An 18830-nucleotide genomic window follows, 5' to 3' on the forward strand; every position below is an offset into this window, starting at 1 on the left:
CCCCCCGTGACGCACTCGCGGTGCGCCGATGTGTTACCTTGGCAACTGAGAGGGGGGGGGGGGCCATTGCCGCATTTTTGCACTATGAATCTCATAGGACATTGCTATTTTGACTATTTCCTGCCATTTTATAGAACCACAAGACTGAAGGAGTCAAATGTGTTGTTTTTTTCACAATTTCACCTCGCTGGAAATTTTTTGCCCAATTTTTCATTGTCTTTCAAAACTACAATTCGTCCCGCAAAAAACAAACAAACCCAGGCCCTCGTGATGGAAAATGTTGTGAAAAAATATCTTTCTCGGAAGAAATTGAGGGGAAAAAATGAAAGCATAAAAACTAGGGGGAGAAAAATGGTGCTGTGTGAAGGAATTAGAAAGGGGCGAAGCGTAAAACAAAGGGTTAAAAAAAATAAACGCTTGTAAATAACGCATAAAAGTCACGGCGATTTGTACAAAAACACACAAAGCCCTGGAGTTTTATTGGATTTGTATATTTGTCATCAGGGCATTAATAACCGAGGACTTGGCTTTTCTCAAGGTCCTTGTAGTCTACATTAATCAGGATTGGTATTGACCATCAATCCCTGGAGCACCACAAGTCGCAGAAGCATAACACAGCACTTTGATCTCACAGTCACTAGGCGGAACGTTTACACTGCGGAAACATTTCCGGCCGGACACCTTTTCCCAGCGCACAGACTGAGGTTTGTTGCCAAGGAGACAGAAAAGCGGCAGAATCCAAGCTACAAGTGAAGAAGAAAGATGGCGCATGGAGACGGAGGAGGCAAGTTCACGTTTCACCACCTGCCCAACCGGACTTTTACCTTCCTGGACAACAGAGACACCCGGGAGCTGCTGACCAAGTGGTAACTACCAGTCTGTGCCCACCTGTCCCCCTGGTGTGATGTCTGCTGTGCTGGATGATGCTTGTGCTGCCTGTCAGCGAAGACCCTAATCTGTGCTAATAAGGGGGGGTCTCCTGATCAGGACCCTCATCTTTTAGTGATCTGGATACAGTGCGGACCCCACATTACTTGGGGTCAGGCATTATTTCCAATATACAGCGCTCCTATTATCAAGGCACAAGATGTCTGCCCTCCCTGTGGTGTCTGGTGGTGTCCTGCACGCTGCTCGCCGCGGCCTCCATGGATTGGGCTGGTGGCCCGCAGATCCCGCAGACGCTCCATCAGATCTATACCCGGAGATCAGGCGATAAGTCATCACCCTGTTCTCATGTTCCTCCATCACTGTGCTGTAGTGTGCGGCGAAGGCGTTATCCTACTAAAGAGGGCACTGCCATTAAAGGGGAGGTTGTGACCCCCCAAACTCAAAATAAATCCTTTATATACATTCATGTGGGGGAACTTGTCCCCTAGAAGAGCAATATTTAGTAGTGAAGACTTATCTCAACATAAAAGCATTTTATTCCATATGTAAATGAGGCGGCCTCTGCGCAGCCATTAGCGGGGCCCGGGCCAGAACGCTCCCTCAGTTACAGTCCTCTGCACTCCCCTTTAGGCTACATTCACATGATTTTATTTTCTGTTCATGTAAAAACTGACAGCACTCGAAGTTATTCAATAGGGTTGCTTTTTTTTTTACTGACAGAATGTCCACTCGAAAAACAACCTTAACATGCCCTAGCCTACACCATATTTTGAATAAGGGTAGGGTCACACGACCGATTTTCTCCACTTATGAGAAAAAGAGACTGATGAGTGTGGCCCAGAGTGTGGCCCAGAGTGTGGCCCAGAGTGTGGCCCAGAGTGTGGCCCAGAGTGTGGCCCAGAGTGTGGCCCAGAGTGTGGCCCAGAGTGTGTGATCAGTTTTTCTTGCACATGGAGAGAAAAAAAAAAAAAAGTTTCTCCACCTTGTCCTTTCTGTTTGTCTGTGAAAATCGAGCCACACTCAGATGTCATCCAAGTGCTGCCTGAATTTTTTTTTCACAGATCCATAGACTTGTATTCCAAATTTTGATCTAATCCCTTGGACATTTCTTCAGTCTTTTTCCGCAGACCACTCAATCTAAGGAAAAACAATCAGACATGTGCCCATAGACTATCACAGGTACAAGTGCTATCCGGATAGCACTCAGGCCAGAAAATCTGTCTTGTGCACGAGCCCCTACATCAGGGTCACACAACTGTATGCAAAATCATCCGTTTTACGTGCAGAAAAAGTTGACGAATTTTCATCTGTATTCAATCAATGTGTCAATGTGTTTTTTTTCTCTCTTTTTTTTTTTTTTTTTTTTTTTTTACATGAACAGTAATAATAAGGGACAACAGCAGTTTCCTAACTTTATAATTGTAATGTATCCATGAAAAATAATGCATGATGTGTGGATGATAACCCACATGTGATAAGTTTTTTATACACCCATTTGACTTAAAATGCAGAATACAGATCTTATGTGTTAGGCTGTGTGCATACGTTCAGGATTTCGGCCGTTTTCCACCAAAAAAACGCTAAAAAAAGCTTACATAAGCATCTCATCATTTTTAATGTATTCCGCATTCTTTGTGCACATGCTGCGTTTTTTTCCCGCGGCGGAATCGCATTCCGGAAAAAAACGCAGCATGTTCATTCTTTGTGCGGAATCGCGGGGATTCTGCACACATAGGAATGCATTGATCCGCTTACTTTCCGCACGGGGCTATGCCCACCATGCGGGAAAAAAGCGGATCATGTGTGGTTGGTACCCAGGGTGGAGGAGATGAGACTCTCCTCCAGGACCTGGGAATCATATACCTGTAAAAAAAAAAAATTGTGATATTCTCACCTTCTGGCGTCCCTGGCAGTCTTCTCGCTCCTCGGGATGCTTCCGTTCCCAGTGATGCTTTGCGGTAATGACCTCAGATGATGTAGCGGTCTCGCGAGATGCTACGTCATCTGAGGTCATTGCCGGGAGATATTACTGGGACCGGAGCATCGCGAGGAGCGGAAAGGCTGCCGGGGCCGCCTGAAGGTGAGAATATCACGATTTATTTATTTATTTTTTTTATTATTTTTAACATTAGATCTTTTACTATTGATGCTGCATAGGCAGCATCAATAGTAAAAAGTTGGTCACACTTGTCCAACACTATGTTTGACAAGTGTGACCAACCTGTCAATCAGTTTTCCAAGCGATGCTACAGATCGCTTGGAAAACGCTACTGTTTAGCGGGAAAACGCATGCGAATTCTGCATGTGATACTGTATACCCGCAGCAGGGAGTTGCAGAATTGCCGCGGCAATTCCGGACATGTGCACATAGCCTAAAAGCATTCATGTGAACTACCACATTGATCTGTGTTAGGGCTTGTACAGACATCCATAATTTCAGTCCGAATGCTTTCCAATAAAACATCTGGTCGCACTTTGACTAATGTTATTCTATGGAGCCGTGCACACATCAGTTTTTTTTTTTTCCTTCCAGAGGAAAAATTCGCAGCATGTTCGATTTGCATATTTTATTTGGATCATACTCGGCAATTCAAGTCAGTGGATCAGTGGAAGCCATCAGACTGCACTCGGAAAACATCTGAGTGCAGTCCAGTTTTCACAGACTGAGAGGATGGAGACTTTTTTTTCTATCTTCTCATCCTAGATTATTGGCTAACACTATGATCACACTGATTAAAGTGTGATTAGCATAATCGGTACAATTTTCTCGGATGAGAGAATATTTAGTAGTGTGACCCAAGCCTTAGGCTAGCGATTTTAAAATCGGTCTGATTTTGACGCAGGAGAGTCGGACGAGTGTACTGCATTTTTTATACGAGTACAATCCGATTTTTCACACCTAGCATCCGATTTACATCAGACTGCAATGCGATTTTAACATGAGCTTTTATATACAGCAATTCTCTGTCATTAACACATCGTTTTACAACTAAATACTCTTCAAAACACACACACACACACACACACACACACACACTGTATATGTAATATATATATATATACAGTACAGACCAAAAGTTTGGACACACCTTCTAATTTAAAGATTTTTCTGTATTTTCATGACTATGAAAATTGTACATTCACACTGATGGCATCAAAACTATGAATTAACACATGTGGAATTATTAACTTAACAAAAAAGTGTGAAACAACTGAAATTATGTCTTATATTCTAGGTTCTTAAAAGTTGCCACCTTTTGCTTTGATGACTGCTTTGCACACTCTTGGCATTCTCTTGATGAGCTTCAAGAGGTAGTCACCGGGAATGGTTTTCACTTCACAGGTGTACCCTGTCAGGTTTAATAAGTGGGATTTCTTGCCTTATAAATGATGTTGGGACCATCAGTTGTGTTGTGCAGAAGTCTGGTGGATACACAGCTGATAGTCCTACTGAATAGACTGTTAGAATTTGTATTATGGCAAGAAAAAAGCAGCTAAATAAAGAAAACGAGTGGCCATCATTACTTTAAGAAATGAAGGTCAGTCAGTCCGAAAAATTGGGAAAACTTTGAAAGTGTCCCCAAGTGCAGTGGCAAAAACCATCAAGGGCTACAAAGAAACTGGCTCACATGAGGACCGCCCCAGGAAAAGAAGACCAAGAGTCACCTCTGCTTCTGAGGATAAGTTTATACGAGTCACCAGCCTCAGAAATCGCAGGTTAACAGCAGCTCAGATTAGAGACCAGGTCAATGCCACACAGAGTTCTAGCAGCAGACACATCTCTACAACAACTGTTAAGAGGAGACTTTGTGCAGCAGGCCTTCATGGTAAAATAGCTGCTAGGAAACCACTGCTAAGGACAGGCAACAAGCAGAAGAGACTTGTTTGGGCTAAAGAACACAAGGAATGGACATTAGACCAGTGGAAATCTGTGCTTTGGTCTGATGAGTCCAAATTTGAGATCTTTGGTTCCAACCACCGTGTCTTTGTGCGACGCAGAAAAGGTGAACGGATGGACTCTACATGCCTGGTTCCCACCATGAAGCATGGAGGAGGAGGTGTGATGGTGTGGGGGTGCTTTGCTGGTTACACTGTTGGGGATTTATTCAAAACTGAAGGCATACTGAACCAGCATGGCTACCACAGCATCTTGCAGCGGCATGCTATTTCATCCGGCTTGCGTTTAGTTGGACCATCATTTATTTTTGAACAGGACAATGACCCCAAACACACCTCCAGGCTGTGTAAGGGCTATTTGACCAAAAAGGAGAATGATGGGGTTCTACGCCAGATGACCTGGCCTCCACAGTCACCAGACCTGAACCCAATCGAGATGGTTTGGGGTGAGCTGGACCGCAGAGTGAAGTCAAAAGGGCCAACAAGTGCTAAGCATCTCTGGGAACTCCTTCATTGTTGGAAGACCATTTCCGGTGACTACCTCTTGAAGCTCATCAAGAGAATGCCAAGAGTGTGCAAAGCAGTCATCAAAGCAAAAGGTGGCTACTTTGAAGAACCTAGAATATAAGACATAATTTCAGTTGTTTCACACTTTTTTGTTCAGTATATAATTCCACATGTGTTAATTCATAGGTTTGATGCCTTCAGTTTGAATGTACAAATCTATATATATATAATTATATTAGCATAAGGAGAGAATATAAGATTTCTCAACAACAAGACCATTAATGTGAACACTTTTTGGCTTCCCTTTCTTGTACAGTATGGGGGGGGACTGGATTTAGAAGATGTGATCAGACTGGAGTCAGAGCAGCTCCTTCACACGGGTCTCAGTTTTACTAAGATTAAAATGTAATGTAATGAGAGATGCTAGTAAAGTAGGGGATACGACTACTTTGTAATGTTAACATTGCCTCTTAATTCCTAGGCTAAAACCTTTGAATACCTCATAACTTTTTTACTTATTGTGTTACCCCCTTTTTTTTTTTTGTTATCGTAGTTCTATTTGAGTTAGGCTACTTTCACACTAGCGTCGTGCACTGCACGTCGCTATGCGTCGTTTTGTAGAAAAAACGCATCCTGCAAAAGTACTTGCAGGATGTGTTTTTTCTCCATTGACTTGCATTAGCGACGCAGTGCGACGCATTGCCACACGTCGCAACCGTCGTACGACGGTTGCGTCTGACCGTCGCCACCAAAAAACGTTGCATGTAACGTTTTTTTGGTGCGTCGTGTCCAGCATTTCCGACCGCGCATGCGCTGCCTGAACTCTGCCCTCGCCTCCCCGCACCTCACAATGGGGCAGCGGATGCATTGAAAAACAGCATCTGCTGCCCCCGTTGTGCGGCGCTTCCACAGTATGCGTCGGTGCGCCGCAACGTCGCATTGCGACGTGCAGTGCACGACGCTAATGTGAAAGTAGCCTTAGGGATAATGTAAACTACAGTCACGGCCGAAAGTGTCGCCACTCTTGAAATTGTCCCAGAAAATGAAGTATTTTCCAGACAATTGCTGCAATTACACGTGGTTTGTTATACCCATGTTCATTTCCTTTGTGTGTGTGTTGGAACAACACGAAAAACAGAGAGAAAAGGCCAATTGGACATAATTTGACACTAAACCCCAAAAATGGTACAGGCAGAATTGTTGGCACCTTTCCAAAATTGTGGGTAAACAACATTGTTTCAAGGATGTGATGCTCTTTCCAACTCACCTGTGGTAAGTAACAGGTGTGGGCAATATGAAAATCACACCTGAAACCAGGTAAAAAGGGTGAAGTTGACTCAATCTTTGCATTCTATGTCAGTGTGCCACAGTAAGCATGGAGAACAGAAAAAGAGAACTGTCTGAGGACTTGAAAACCAAAATTGTTGAATGATATCAACAATCTCAAGATTACAAGTCCATCTCCAGAGATCTTGATGTTCCTTTGTCCACAGTGTGCAACATAATCCAGATGTTTACAAGCCATGGACCTGTAGCTAATCTCCCTGGAGGTGGACGGCAGAGAAAAATTGATGAAACCTAACGCAAGATAGTCCGGTTGTTGGATAAACAGCCCCAATAAAGATAAAAAAACAAAAAAATTCAAGCTGTCCTGCTTGACCCAAACCTCCGACTTTGACTCCGACTCCTCAATTTCCCTGACTCCACAGCAGTTCCTCACTTCTGAGCATGGACATAAGGTGCAGCACAAATTCATCTCTACTAAAAGCCTAGGTCCTTAGATCAGGGATAGAATAGTTATTTACAGGGACATTTTATAACTTTCCCAAATTATTCTGAAAACATTTATAGCACATCCTGCCCTGAACTACTGAACTCAATGTATTATATATTTTAGTAGTCTGAGTTGGTCCATTTTATTACGACTCCGACTTCACCAAAATGGACACCTACTCCAACTCCAAAGCCCTGCCTGCAGGCTCAGTAAGCATCAGTGTCAGCAAGAACTATCCATCCACACTTCATGTTTTGGGGTTGTTTTGCTTCTTCTGGCACTGGTTGCCTTGACTGTGTGGAAGGCACCATGAAATCTAAAGACTACCAACGTATTTTGAGTCGCAATGTAGTGCCCAGTGTCAGAAAGCTGGGTTTGCGTCATGGGTCTTAACCCCTTACCGACCTCCGCCGTACTATTACTGTGGAGGTCGGATCCCCTGCTTTGACGCGGGCTCCGGCAGTGAGCCCACCTCAAAGCCAGAACATGTACAGCTGACATGTGCCTGCAATACAATAGCGGCGGGTGAAATCGCGATTCACCCGTCGCTATTAACTAGTTAAATGCCGCTGACATTTAACCGGCGCTTGCGGCCGAAGATGAGCGCACCGCCGACACCTGTCACATGATCGGAGGTCAGCGATGCGTCGGCCTAGCAACCAGAGGTCTCCTTGAGACCTCTATGGTTGCTGATGCTGGCTTGCTGTGAGCGCCACCCTGTGGTCGGCGCTCATAGCAAGCCTGCAATTCAGCTACTGTACAGAGGAGCGATCTGATGATCACTGCTATGTAGCAGAGCTGATCAGGCTATGCCAGCTTTTAGCCTCCCATGGAGGCTATTGAAGCATGGCAAAAGTAAAAAAAAAATATGGAAAAAAAAATAAAAAGTTTAAATCACACCCCACATATTTGGTATCGCCGCGTTCACAGAATCGCCCGTTCTATCAATAAAAAAAAAAAAAGGATTAACCTGATCGCTAAACAGCCTAGCGAGAAAAAAAATTAAAAACGCCAGAATTACGTTTTTTTTTGTTGCCGCGACATTGCATTAAAATGTAATAACGGGCGATCAAAAGAACGTATCTGCACCAAAATGGTATCATTAAAAACGTCAGCTTGGCACGCAAAAAATAAGCACTCAACCGACCCCAGATCATGAAAAATGGAGACGCTACGGGTATTGGAAAATTGCGCAATTTTTTTTAATTTTTTTTTTATCAAAGTTTGGAATTTTTTTTTACCACTTAGATAAAACGTAACCTAGACATGTTTGGTGTCTATGAACTCGTAATGACCTGGAGAATCATAATGCCAGGTCAGTTTTAGCATTTAGTGAACCTAGCATAAAAGCCAAACAAAAAAACAAGTGTGGGATTGCACTTTTTTTGCAATTTCAACGCACTTGGAATTTTTTTCCCGTTTTCTAGTACACGACATGCTAAAACCAATGATATTGTTGAAAAGTGCAACTTGTCCCGCAAAAAACAAGCCCTCACATGGCCATATTGATGGAAAAATAAAAAAAGTTATGGTTCTGGGAAGGAGGGGAGTGAAAAACGAGAACGCAAAAAGGGAAAAGGGCAAGGTCGTGAAGGGGTTAAAGCAGGACAATGAGCCCAAACATACTTCAAGAAGTCCCTAGAAATGATTGCAAACAAAGCCCTGGAGAGTTCTGAAGTGACAGCAATGAGTCCGAATCTAAATCCCATTGAACACCTGTAGAGAGATCTTAAAATTGCTGTTGGGAGAAGTCGCCTTCACATATGAGCGACCTGGAGCAATTTGCAAAAGAAGAGTGGTCCAAAATTCTAGCTAAGCAATATAAGACAGAAAAACTTGTTATACTGTGTGGATGAGCAATATACAGTGGGGAAATAATTATTTGATCCCTTGCTGATTTTGTAAGTTTGCCCACTGACATTTTAACATTGATAGAATATCAAAAATAAAATCCAGAAAATCACATTGTATAAATTATATAAATTTACTTGCATTTTGCAGTGAGAAATAAGTATATGATCCCCTACCAACCATTAAGAGTTCTGGCTCCTACAGACCAGATAGACACTCCTAATCAACTCGTTACCTGCATTAAAGACAGCTGTCTTACATAGTCACCTGTATAGAAGACGCTTGTGCACAGACTCAATTAATCAGTCAGACTGTAACCTCTACAACGTGGGCAAGACCAAAGAGCTTTATAAGGATGTCAGGGACAAGATCTTAGACCTGCACAAAGCTGGAATGGGTTACAAAGCCATAAGTAAGACGCTGGGTGAGAAGGAGACAACTGTTGGTGCAATAGTAAGAAAATGGAAAAAATACAAAATGACTGTCAATCGACATCGATCTGGGGCCCCATGGGAAATGTCACCTCGTGGGGTATCCTTGATCATGAGGAAAGTGAGAGATCAGCCTAAAACTGCATGGGGAACAACTCGGCACAGACGGCGACAACCGTGGCGCACGCTGCAAACACGTTTCCTGCAGCGGTGCTCCAGGTGCGCCGAACGTCTGTGGAGAAAATCTAATCTACCCGAAGATTTCATCCATTATAAGTTCATGCTAAAAACATACAACCCTGCCCTTCACCTCTCCAAACAAACCTATTTCAACACCCTCATCACCTCGCTGTCCAATAACCCTAAACGTCTCTTTGACACTTTCCAGTCCCTACTCAACCCAAGAGAGCAGGCCCCAACCACAGATCTCCGCGCTGACGATCTGGCCAATTACTTCAAAGAAAAAATTTACCACATTCGACAAGAAATCATCTCCCAATCTCTTCATACCATGCACTGTCCTCCCTCCCCCACTGCATCTAGTTCACTCTTTGACTTTGAACCAGTTACAGAAGAAGAAGTAAGCAGGCTCCTTGCATCTTCTCGCCCGACCACTTGCACCAGTGACCCCATTCTGTCACATCTCCTCCAGTCCCTTTCCCCAGCTGTCACCTCTCACCTAACAAAAATATTCAACCTTTCCCTCACTTCCGGTATTTTTCTCTCCTCATTTAAGCATGCCATCATACATCCATTACTTAAAAAACCCTCCCTCGACCAAAATTGTGCCGCAAATTATAGACCTGTCTCTAATCTTCCCTTCATCTCTAAACTCCTCGAATGCCTGGTCCACTCCCGTCTTACCCGCTATCTCTCAGATAACTCTCTTCTCGACCCTCTTCAATCTGGCTTCCGCTCTCTACACTCTACTGAAACTGCCCTCACTAAAGTCTCTAATGACCTACTAACAGCTAAATCTAATGGTCACTACTCTATGCTAATTCTCTTGGATCTCTCCGCAGCATTCAACACTGTGGATCATCAGCTCCTCCTCACTATGCTCCGCTCCATCGGCCTCAAGGACACCGTTCTCTCTTGGTTCTCCTCCTATCTCTCTGACCGATCCTTCACTCTATGTTTTGCTGGTTCCTCCTCCTCTCCCCTTCCCCTTACTGTTGGGGTTCCTCAAGGATCAGTCCTAGGCCCCCTCATCTTCTCTTTGTATACTGCCCCTATTGGACAAACAATCAGTAGATTTGGTTTCCAGTACCATCTCTATGCTGACGACACCCAATTATACACCTCTTCTCCTGCTTTCACGCCGACCTTCTTAGAAAACACCAGTGATTGTCTTACCACTGTCTCTAACATCATGTCCTCCCTCTATCTGAAACTGAACCTGTCAAAAACTGAACTCCTCGTGTTCTCTCCCTCTACTAACCTACCTTTGCCTGACATTGCAATCTCCGTGTGCGGTTCCACCATTACTCCAAAGCAACATGCCCGCTGCTTTGGGGTCATCCTTGATTCCGAGCTTTCATTCACCCCTCACATCCGATCACTGGCTCGCTCTTCTTATCTGCATCTCAAAAACATTTCTAGAATTCGCCCTTTTCTTACTTTCGACTCTGCAAAAACTCTTACTGTTTCACTTATTCATTCTCGTCTGGACTATTGTAACTCTCTACTAATCAGCCTCCCTCTTACCAAACTCTCCCTGCTCCAATCTGTCCTGAATGCTGCAGCCAGGATCATATTCCTCACCAACCGTTACACCGATTCCTCTACCTTGTGCCAGTCATTACATTGGCTACCCATCCACTCCAGAATCCAGTACAAAACTACTACCCTCATCAACAAAGCACTCCATGGCTCAGCACCACCCTACATCTCCTCTCTGGTCTCAGTCTACCACCCTACCCGTGCCCTCCGCTCCGCTAATGACCTCAGGTTAGCATCCTCAATAATCAGAACCTCCAACTCCCGTCTCCAAGACTTTACACGTGCTGCGCCGATTCTTTGGAATGCATTACCTAGGTTAATACGATTAATCCCCAATCCCCACAGTTTTAAGCGTGCCCTAAAAGCTCATTTGTTCAGACTGGCCTACCACCTCAACGCATTAACCTAACTATCCCTGTGTGGCCTATTTAAAAAAAAAAAAACATAATCAGGTTCCTCGCATCATGTTCTCATACACTTTATGCAGTTAATAGCACTCTATGTCTGTACTGCTACATACTTAGGCAGTTAACTGGTTCATGCAGCTTTACATGAACACCCGAGCCTTACACTATGGCTGGTCCGAATAACTAAAGCAATTGTTACCATCCACCTCTCGTGTCTCCCCTTTATCTCATAGGTTGTAAGCTTGCGAGCAGGGCCCTCATTCCTCCTGGTATCTGTTTTGAACTGTGATTTCTGTTATGCTGTTATGTCTATTGTCTGTACAAGTCCCCTCTATAAGTTGTGAAGCGCTGCGGAATATGTTGGCGCTATATAAATAAAAATTATTATTATTATATTATTATGGGGAACTTGTTAATGATCTCAATGCAGCTGGGACCACAGTCACTAAGAAAACCATTGGTAACACATTGTGTCGTAAAGGTTTAAAATCCTGCAGTGCCCGCAAGGTCCCCCTGCTCAAGAAGGCACATGTGCAGGCCAGTCTGAAGTTTGCCAATGAACACCTGGATGATTCTATGAGTGATTGGGAGAAGGTGCTGTGGTCAGATGAGACAAACATTGAGCTCTTTGGCATTAACTCAACTCGCCATGTTTGGAGGAAGTGAAATGCTGCCTATGACCCAAAGAACACCATCCCCACTGTCAAGCATGGAGGTGGAAACATGTTTTGGGGGTGTTTCTCTGCTAAGAGCACAGGACTAGGCGACTGCATCAATGGGAGAATGGCTGGAGCCTTGTACCGTAAAATCCTGAGTGACGACCTCCTTCCCTCTGCCAGGACATTAAAAATGGGTCGTGGCTGGGTCTTTCAGCAAGACAATGACCCAAAACATACAGCCAAGGCAACAAAGGAGTGGCTCAAAAAGAAGCACATTAACGTCATGGAGTGGCCTAGCCAGTCTCCAGACCTTAATGCCATAGAAAACTTAAGGAGGGAGTTGAAGCTCTGAGTTGCCAAGCGACAACCTCAAAATCTTAATGATCTGCAAAGAGGAGTGGACCAAAATTCCTCCTGACATGTGCGCAAACCTCATCATCAACTACAAAAAAAAGTCTGACTGCTGTTCTTGCCAACAAGGGTTTTGCTATAACGTATTAAGTCTTGTTTGCCAGAGGGATCAAATACTTTTTTCTCACTGCAAAATGTAAATAAATGTATACAATATGATTTTCTGGATTTTATTTTTGATATTCTGTCTCTCAATGTTAAAATTAACCTACCCTTAAAATTATAGACTTTTCATATCTTTGTCAGTGGGCAAACTTACAAAATCAACAAGGGATCAAATACTTATTTCCCTCACTGTAATAGCGATACATTTTTGAACAATTTTTCGGAGGGTTAGATACCACTGAAATGCACCCAAGAAGATACAATACGCTGTGGATGACCAATATAATATTAATACATTTTTAAAGTTTTTTGAGGTTTCTAGAACAACGAAGTGTACCCCAGAAGACAGAATAGTGTATGACAAATTTAACACAGCTAAATTTTTAAATGATTTTTTGGAGTGTTATATATATCCTAGAAATGTAAACCAGACCATAGATTAGCATATGGGTAAGAAATGTAACCAAGCCAAATTTTTTAATGCTTTTTTTGACTGTTATAAATCACCAAAATGTGACAGAGAACATGTAATACTCTATGGATGATCTAATCCAGAAATATTTTTCAACGCTTTTTTTTGAGTTTTACATACCACCGTAATGCAATAATAACTGTGTTAAACTGCATAGATGACTCATTAAATCCATAAAAAGATAGGACGTAGATATTTTGAAATGGTAGTTTATGTATTCTAGTCCTAAAGGTTTTGCAGAAAGTGCAAAGCCAGGCAAAAATTTATAAGGAGGGTCATCCACAGACCCCTGAAAGGTAACAATCAGCAGGCCATATTCAAATATTGAATATTAAGAACACTTTATGTTCTGCTGTGTAGGCAAATCCAGGCTTTGTTCATTTTTGAGAGTGAGCCTATCAGCATTCTCAGTTGACAGATGAAATCGTCTGTCTGTTGTAGCCCCCCTCCCCAGCGGCACTAAAAACACACTTAGACGCTAGCGGCAGGGCAGCACAACACCTGCAAGGAATAGAGGGACAGCTCATGCCAGGTGTCCAGCTTTGAGACCCAATAGTTGAAAGTCACAGAGGAAGTAGAGAGTATGCTGGTTGGGTTGCCAGGTATTGCTTGACCATCTTTAAAAACTTTTCACTTGTCAAAAATACCTGGTCATCTTTCCCTGGATGCTGGGCTGGTGTCATGAAATTGGCCCAAACCTTTGATAGTGTGCTGTATTATCACCTGTATGGGGATGCTATTTTCTTATATCTCAGGTCAGTAAAAAGATGTATCGGCAGTCATTAAGGGGTTAAATGCTTTTTTTGTTGTGTTATATACAAAAACATTTACCTCAGAATACTGTATGGGTAAGAAACCCAGGACATTTTTTTTACAATATTTTTGAGTGTTATGTAACACAAAAAACTCAAAACACGTAATACTCAATGGATCATAATATATTGAATCCCCCCCCCCCCCCCCCAAAAAAAAAAAAAAAAATTTAAATAAATGCAGCTATATATTTGGCAACCGACTGCACAGGCCTAATCCCTGTCTACAGACTGGTTTCTGTCACTCTCCCTGCTCCTGCAACTCTTTCCCTCCCTAGAATAAATGCAGATTGTATGTCATGCAAACAGCAAAGCAAAGGATTATCCATTAGAAGGGCTGTTAGTATGATGGCTCAGCTTCAGCACCACCATCACCACTACAGGACTATGTGCACACACAGGCCTTGACAAGAACTCTCCCCAATATGAAGTGTCACGGAGCTGTGCAATGGCGTCAGTGTGCCGAGCCGGGCGGCCCCTGTTCTTTTATAATCCCTGATGATGTCCCATGGCCAGCCAATCAAAGTAATGCCACAACCAAGATGGCTGACGTTCAGGTAATCCCCTCTTGCTTATTGGCTGCATAATGGGCACCAAAAATGTGGGGAGGGGATTCAAGTTTTACATATTGCAGAGCAAAGTACTGCAGTGCGCAGGTTCCGGGAATGGTCAAAGAGCCCCGGCGCATGCGCACGACAGTACTTTGCTCTGCTCTCGACAGGGCAGAGAAGTACGCCTGCACAGGAGCACTGTGCCGAGGAGACTGTATGGATGACGAAGGGACGTGTCATCCACACCAAGTAAGCAGGAGGATGGGGACCGTAAGAAGATGAGAGGTGCCGGACCAAGACCAGCGATGCCCATTGGACGGGACCACCCCACAGGTGAGTATAATAAAACTTACTTTTCTTCTCTTGCAGGTCAGGTTGGGGGCAGATATACAGCATTATAGAATACTGTACATCAGCCCTGGAAGGTGGTGGTCGTATCTCTTATCGGCTAAACCTGGTGACAGGTTCACTTTCAGTGTTCTTTTTTTTTCCCCACTTTCCAGAAATTCCTGTGAAGCACCTGAAGGGTTAATAAACGTCTTGAATGTGGTTTTGAGCACCTTGAACGGTGCAGTTTTTAGAAAGCAGATACTCAAAAGTGACATCAATCATAGAGACCCCTCAAAGTGACTTCAAATATGAGGTGGTCCCTAAAAAAGTGGTTTTGTAAATTTTGTTGAAAAAATGAAATATTGCTGGTCAACTTTTAACCCTTATAGCTTCCTAAAAAAATGTTGGTTCCAAAATTGTTCTGATGTAAAGTAGACATGTGGGAAATGTTATTTATTAACTTTTTTGTGTGATTGATTTAACCCCTTTCTGACATTGGACGTACTATCCCGTCGAGGTGGGGTGGGCCCGTATGACCACCGATGGGATAGTACATTATATGCGATCGGCCGCGCTCACGGGGGGAGCGCGGCTGATCGTGGCTGGGTGTCAGCTGCCTATCGCAGCTGACATCCGGCACTATGTGCCAGGAGCGGTCACGGACCGCCCCCGGCACATTTACCCCCGGCACACTGCGATCAAACATGATCGCAGTGTTCCGGCGGTATAGGGAAGCATCGCGCAGGGAGGGGGCTCCCTGCATGCTTCCCTGAGACGATCGGTACAAGGCGATGTGCTCACCTTGTACCGAGCGTCTCCTCCCTGCAGGCCCCGGTGGTACCGCTGAAAACGTTATCTTGTCCCGCAAAAACGAGCTGCCTTACAGCATCATCAGCGAAAAAATTAAAAAGTTATAGTCCTCAGAATAAAGCGATGAAAAAAATAATAATTTTTTCTATAAAATAATTTCTATCTTATAAAAGCGCCAAAACATAAAAAAAATGATATAAATGAGGTATTGCTGTAATCGTACTGACCCGAAGAATAAAACTGCTTTATCCATTTTATCAAAAGCGGAACGGTTTAAATGCCCCCCCCCCCAAAAGAAATTCATGAATAGCTGGTTTTTGGTAATTCTGCCTCACAAAAATCGGAATAAAAAGCGATCAAAAAATGTCACGTGCCCGAAAATGTTACCAATAAAAACGTCAACTCGTCCCGCAAACAACAAGACCTCACATGACTCTGTGGACCAAAATATGGAAAAATTATAGCTCTCAAAATGTGGTAACGCAAAAAATATTTTTTGTACTAAAAAGCGTCTTTTAGTGTGTGACGGCTGCCAATCATAAAAATCCGCTAAAAAACCCGGTATAAAAGTAAATCAAACGCCCCTTCATCACCCCCATAGTTAGGGAAAAATTTAAAAAATGTATTTATTTCCATTTTCCCATTAGGGTTAGGGTTATGGATACAGGTAGGGTTGGGGCTAAAGTTAGGGTTGGGGCTAGAGTTAGGGTTAGGGTTGAGGCTAGGGTTAGGGCTGCAGTTAGGGTTTGGATTACATTTACGGTTGGAAATAGGGTTGGGATTAGGGTTAGGGGTGTGTCACAGTTAGGGGTGTGGTTAGGGTTACTGTTGGGATTAGGGTTAGGAGTGTGTTTGGATTAGGGTTTCAGTTATAATTGGGGGGTTTCCACATCAGGGGCTCTCCAAACGCGACATGGCATCCGATCTCAATTCCAGCCAATTCTGCGTTGAAAAAGTAAAACAGTGCTCCTTCCCTTCCGAGCTCTCCCGTGCGCCCAAACAGGGGTTTACCCCAACTTATGGGGTATCAGCGTACTCAGGACAAATTGGACAACAACTTTTGGGTCAAATTTCTCCTGTTACCCTTGGGAAAATACAAAACTGGGGGCTAAAAAATAATTTTTGTGGGAAAAAAAAATAATTTTTATTTTCACGGCTCTGCGTTATAAACTGTAGTGAAACACTTGGGGGTTCAAAGCTCTCACAACACATCTACATGAGTTCCTTAGGGGGTCTACTTTCCAAAATTGTGTCACTTGTGGGGGGTTTTAATGTTTAGGCACATCAGTGGCTCTCTAAACGCAACATGGCGACCCATCTCAATTCCAGTCAATTTTGCATTGAAAAGTCAAATGGCGCTCCTTCCCTTCCGAGCTCTGCCATGCGCCCAAACCGTGGTTTACCCCCTCATATGGGGTATCGGCGTACTCAGGACAAATTGTACAACAACTTTTGGGGTCCAATTTCTTCTCTTATCCTTGGGAAAATAAAAAATTGGAGGCAAAAAGATCATTTTTGTGAAATACTATGAATTTTTATTTTTACGGCTCTGCATTATAAACGTCTGTGAAGCACTTAATGGGTCAAAGTGCTCACCACACATCTAGATAAGTTCCTTAGGGGGTCTACTTTCCAAAATGGTGTCACTTGTGGGGGTTTTCTATGTATAGGCACATCAGTGGCTCTCCAAACGCAACATGGCGACCCATCTCAATTCTTGTCAATTTTGCATTGAAAAGTCAAACGGCGCTCCTTCCCTTCCGAGCTTTCCCATGCGCCCAAACAGTGGTTTACCCCCACATATGGGGTATCAATGTCCTCAGGACAAATTGTACAACAACTTTTGGTGTCCATTTTCTGCTGTTACCCTTGGTAAAATAAAACAAATTGGAGCTGAAGTAAATTTTTTGTGAAAAAAAGTTAAATGTTCATTTTTATTTAAACATTCCAAAAATTCCTGTGAAACACCTGAAGGGTTAATAAACTTCTTGAATGTGGTTTTGAGCACCTTGAGGGGTGCAGTTTTTAGAATGGTGTTACACTAGGGTATTTTCTATCATATAGACCCCTCAAAGTGACTTCAAATGAGATGTGGTCCCTAAAAAAACAAAAACAAAAAAAAAAAAATGGTGTAAAAATGAGAAATTGCTGGTAAAAACTCCCTAAAAAAAAAAAAAAAAATGTTGGTTCCAAAATTGTGCTGATGTAAAGTAGACATGTGGGAAATGTTACTTATTAAGTATTTTGTGTGACATATGTCTGTGATTTAATTGCATAAAAATTCAAAGTTGGAAAATTGCGAAATTTTCAAAATTTTCGCCAAATTTCAATTTTTTTCACAAATAAACGCAGGTAATATAAAAAAAATGTTTCCGCTATCATGAAGTACAATATGTCACGAGAAAATAATGTCAGAATCACCGGGATCCATTGAAGCGTTCCAGAGTTATAACCTCATAAAGGGACAGTGGTCAGAATTGTAAAAATTGGCCCGGTCATTAACGTGCAAACCACCCTTGGGGGGGTTAAGGGCATGAAAATTCAAAGTTGGAAAATTGCGAAATTTTCAAAATTTTCTCCAAATTTCCTTTTTTAACAAATAAACGCAAGTCATATCGAATATATTTTACCGCTGTCATGAAGTACAATATGTCACGGAAAAACAGTCTCAAAGTCACCGGGATCCGTTGAAGCGTTCCAGAGTTATAACCTGATAAGGGTTTGTGTCCACGTTCAGGATTGCATCAGGATTTGGTCAGGATTTTTCATCAGTATTTGTAAGCCAAAACCAGGAGTGGGTGATAAATGCAAAAGTGGTGCATATGTTTCTGTTATACTTTTCCTCTAAGGGTATGTTTCCACGTTCAGGAAACGCTGCTTGTTTGACGCTGCGCAGCGCTGCAGCGTCAAACAAGCAGCGTCCAGATGTTCCAGCATAGTGGAGGGGATTTGATGAAATCCCGTCTCCACTATGCGTGGAAACCCGCACGCGGCGGCCCTGCGACTACGGACATGCTGCGCGTCTTTTCAGATCGCAGCATGCCCGTACACCTTGCGGGGACACAGCGTCCCCGCAAGGCATATCACAGGGCCCTATGGGACAGAGCGATCATCCCGGATGTGAAGAGTTAACACATCCGGCATGATCGCGTCCCATTAAGGGAGCGGGGCTTAGCGCCGAGCGGCTTCGCCGCTGCGGCGAT

General features: G+C 43.3%; 1 protein-coding gene across 4 annotated transcripts in view; it reads left to right on the plus strand.

The window, feature by feature from the left end:
- Positions 1-666: 666 nt before the first annotated feature.
- CFAP300 (cilia and flagella associated protein 300) overlaps positions 667-18830 on the plus strand; it is a 65505-nt gene continuing 47341 nt past the window's right edge. The window contains exon 1 of one of the 4 annotated variants that reach the window (XM_077298482.1): positions 667-866. In XM_077298482.1, coding sequence (XP_077154597.1) covers positions 763-866 — 104 coding nt within the window. In that variant the 5' untranslated portion in view covers positions 667-762. Of the gene's footprint in view, positions 867-1995; positions 2068-18830 lie in introns of those variants that run through there. The other 3 variants (XM_077298480.1, XM_077298483.1, XM_077298484.1) reach the window with 3 other exon arrangements.

The sequence above is a fragment of the Ranitomeya variabilis genome, chromosome 3 (genome assembly GCF_051348905.1).
Source record: "Ranitomeya variabilis isolate aRanVar5 chromosome 3, aRanVar5.hap1, whole genome shotgun sequence".
NCBI lineage: Eukaryota > Metazoa > Chordata > Amphibia > Anura > Dendrobatidae > Ranitomeya > Ranitomeya variabilis.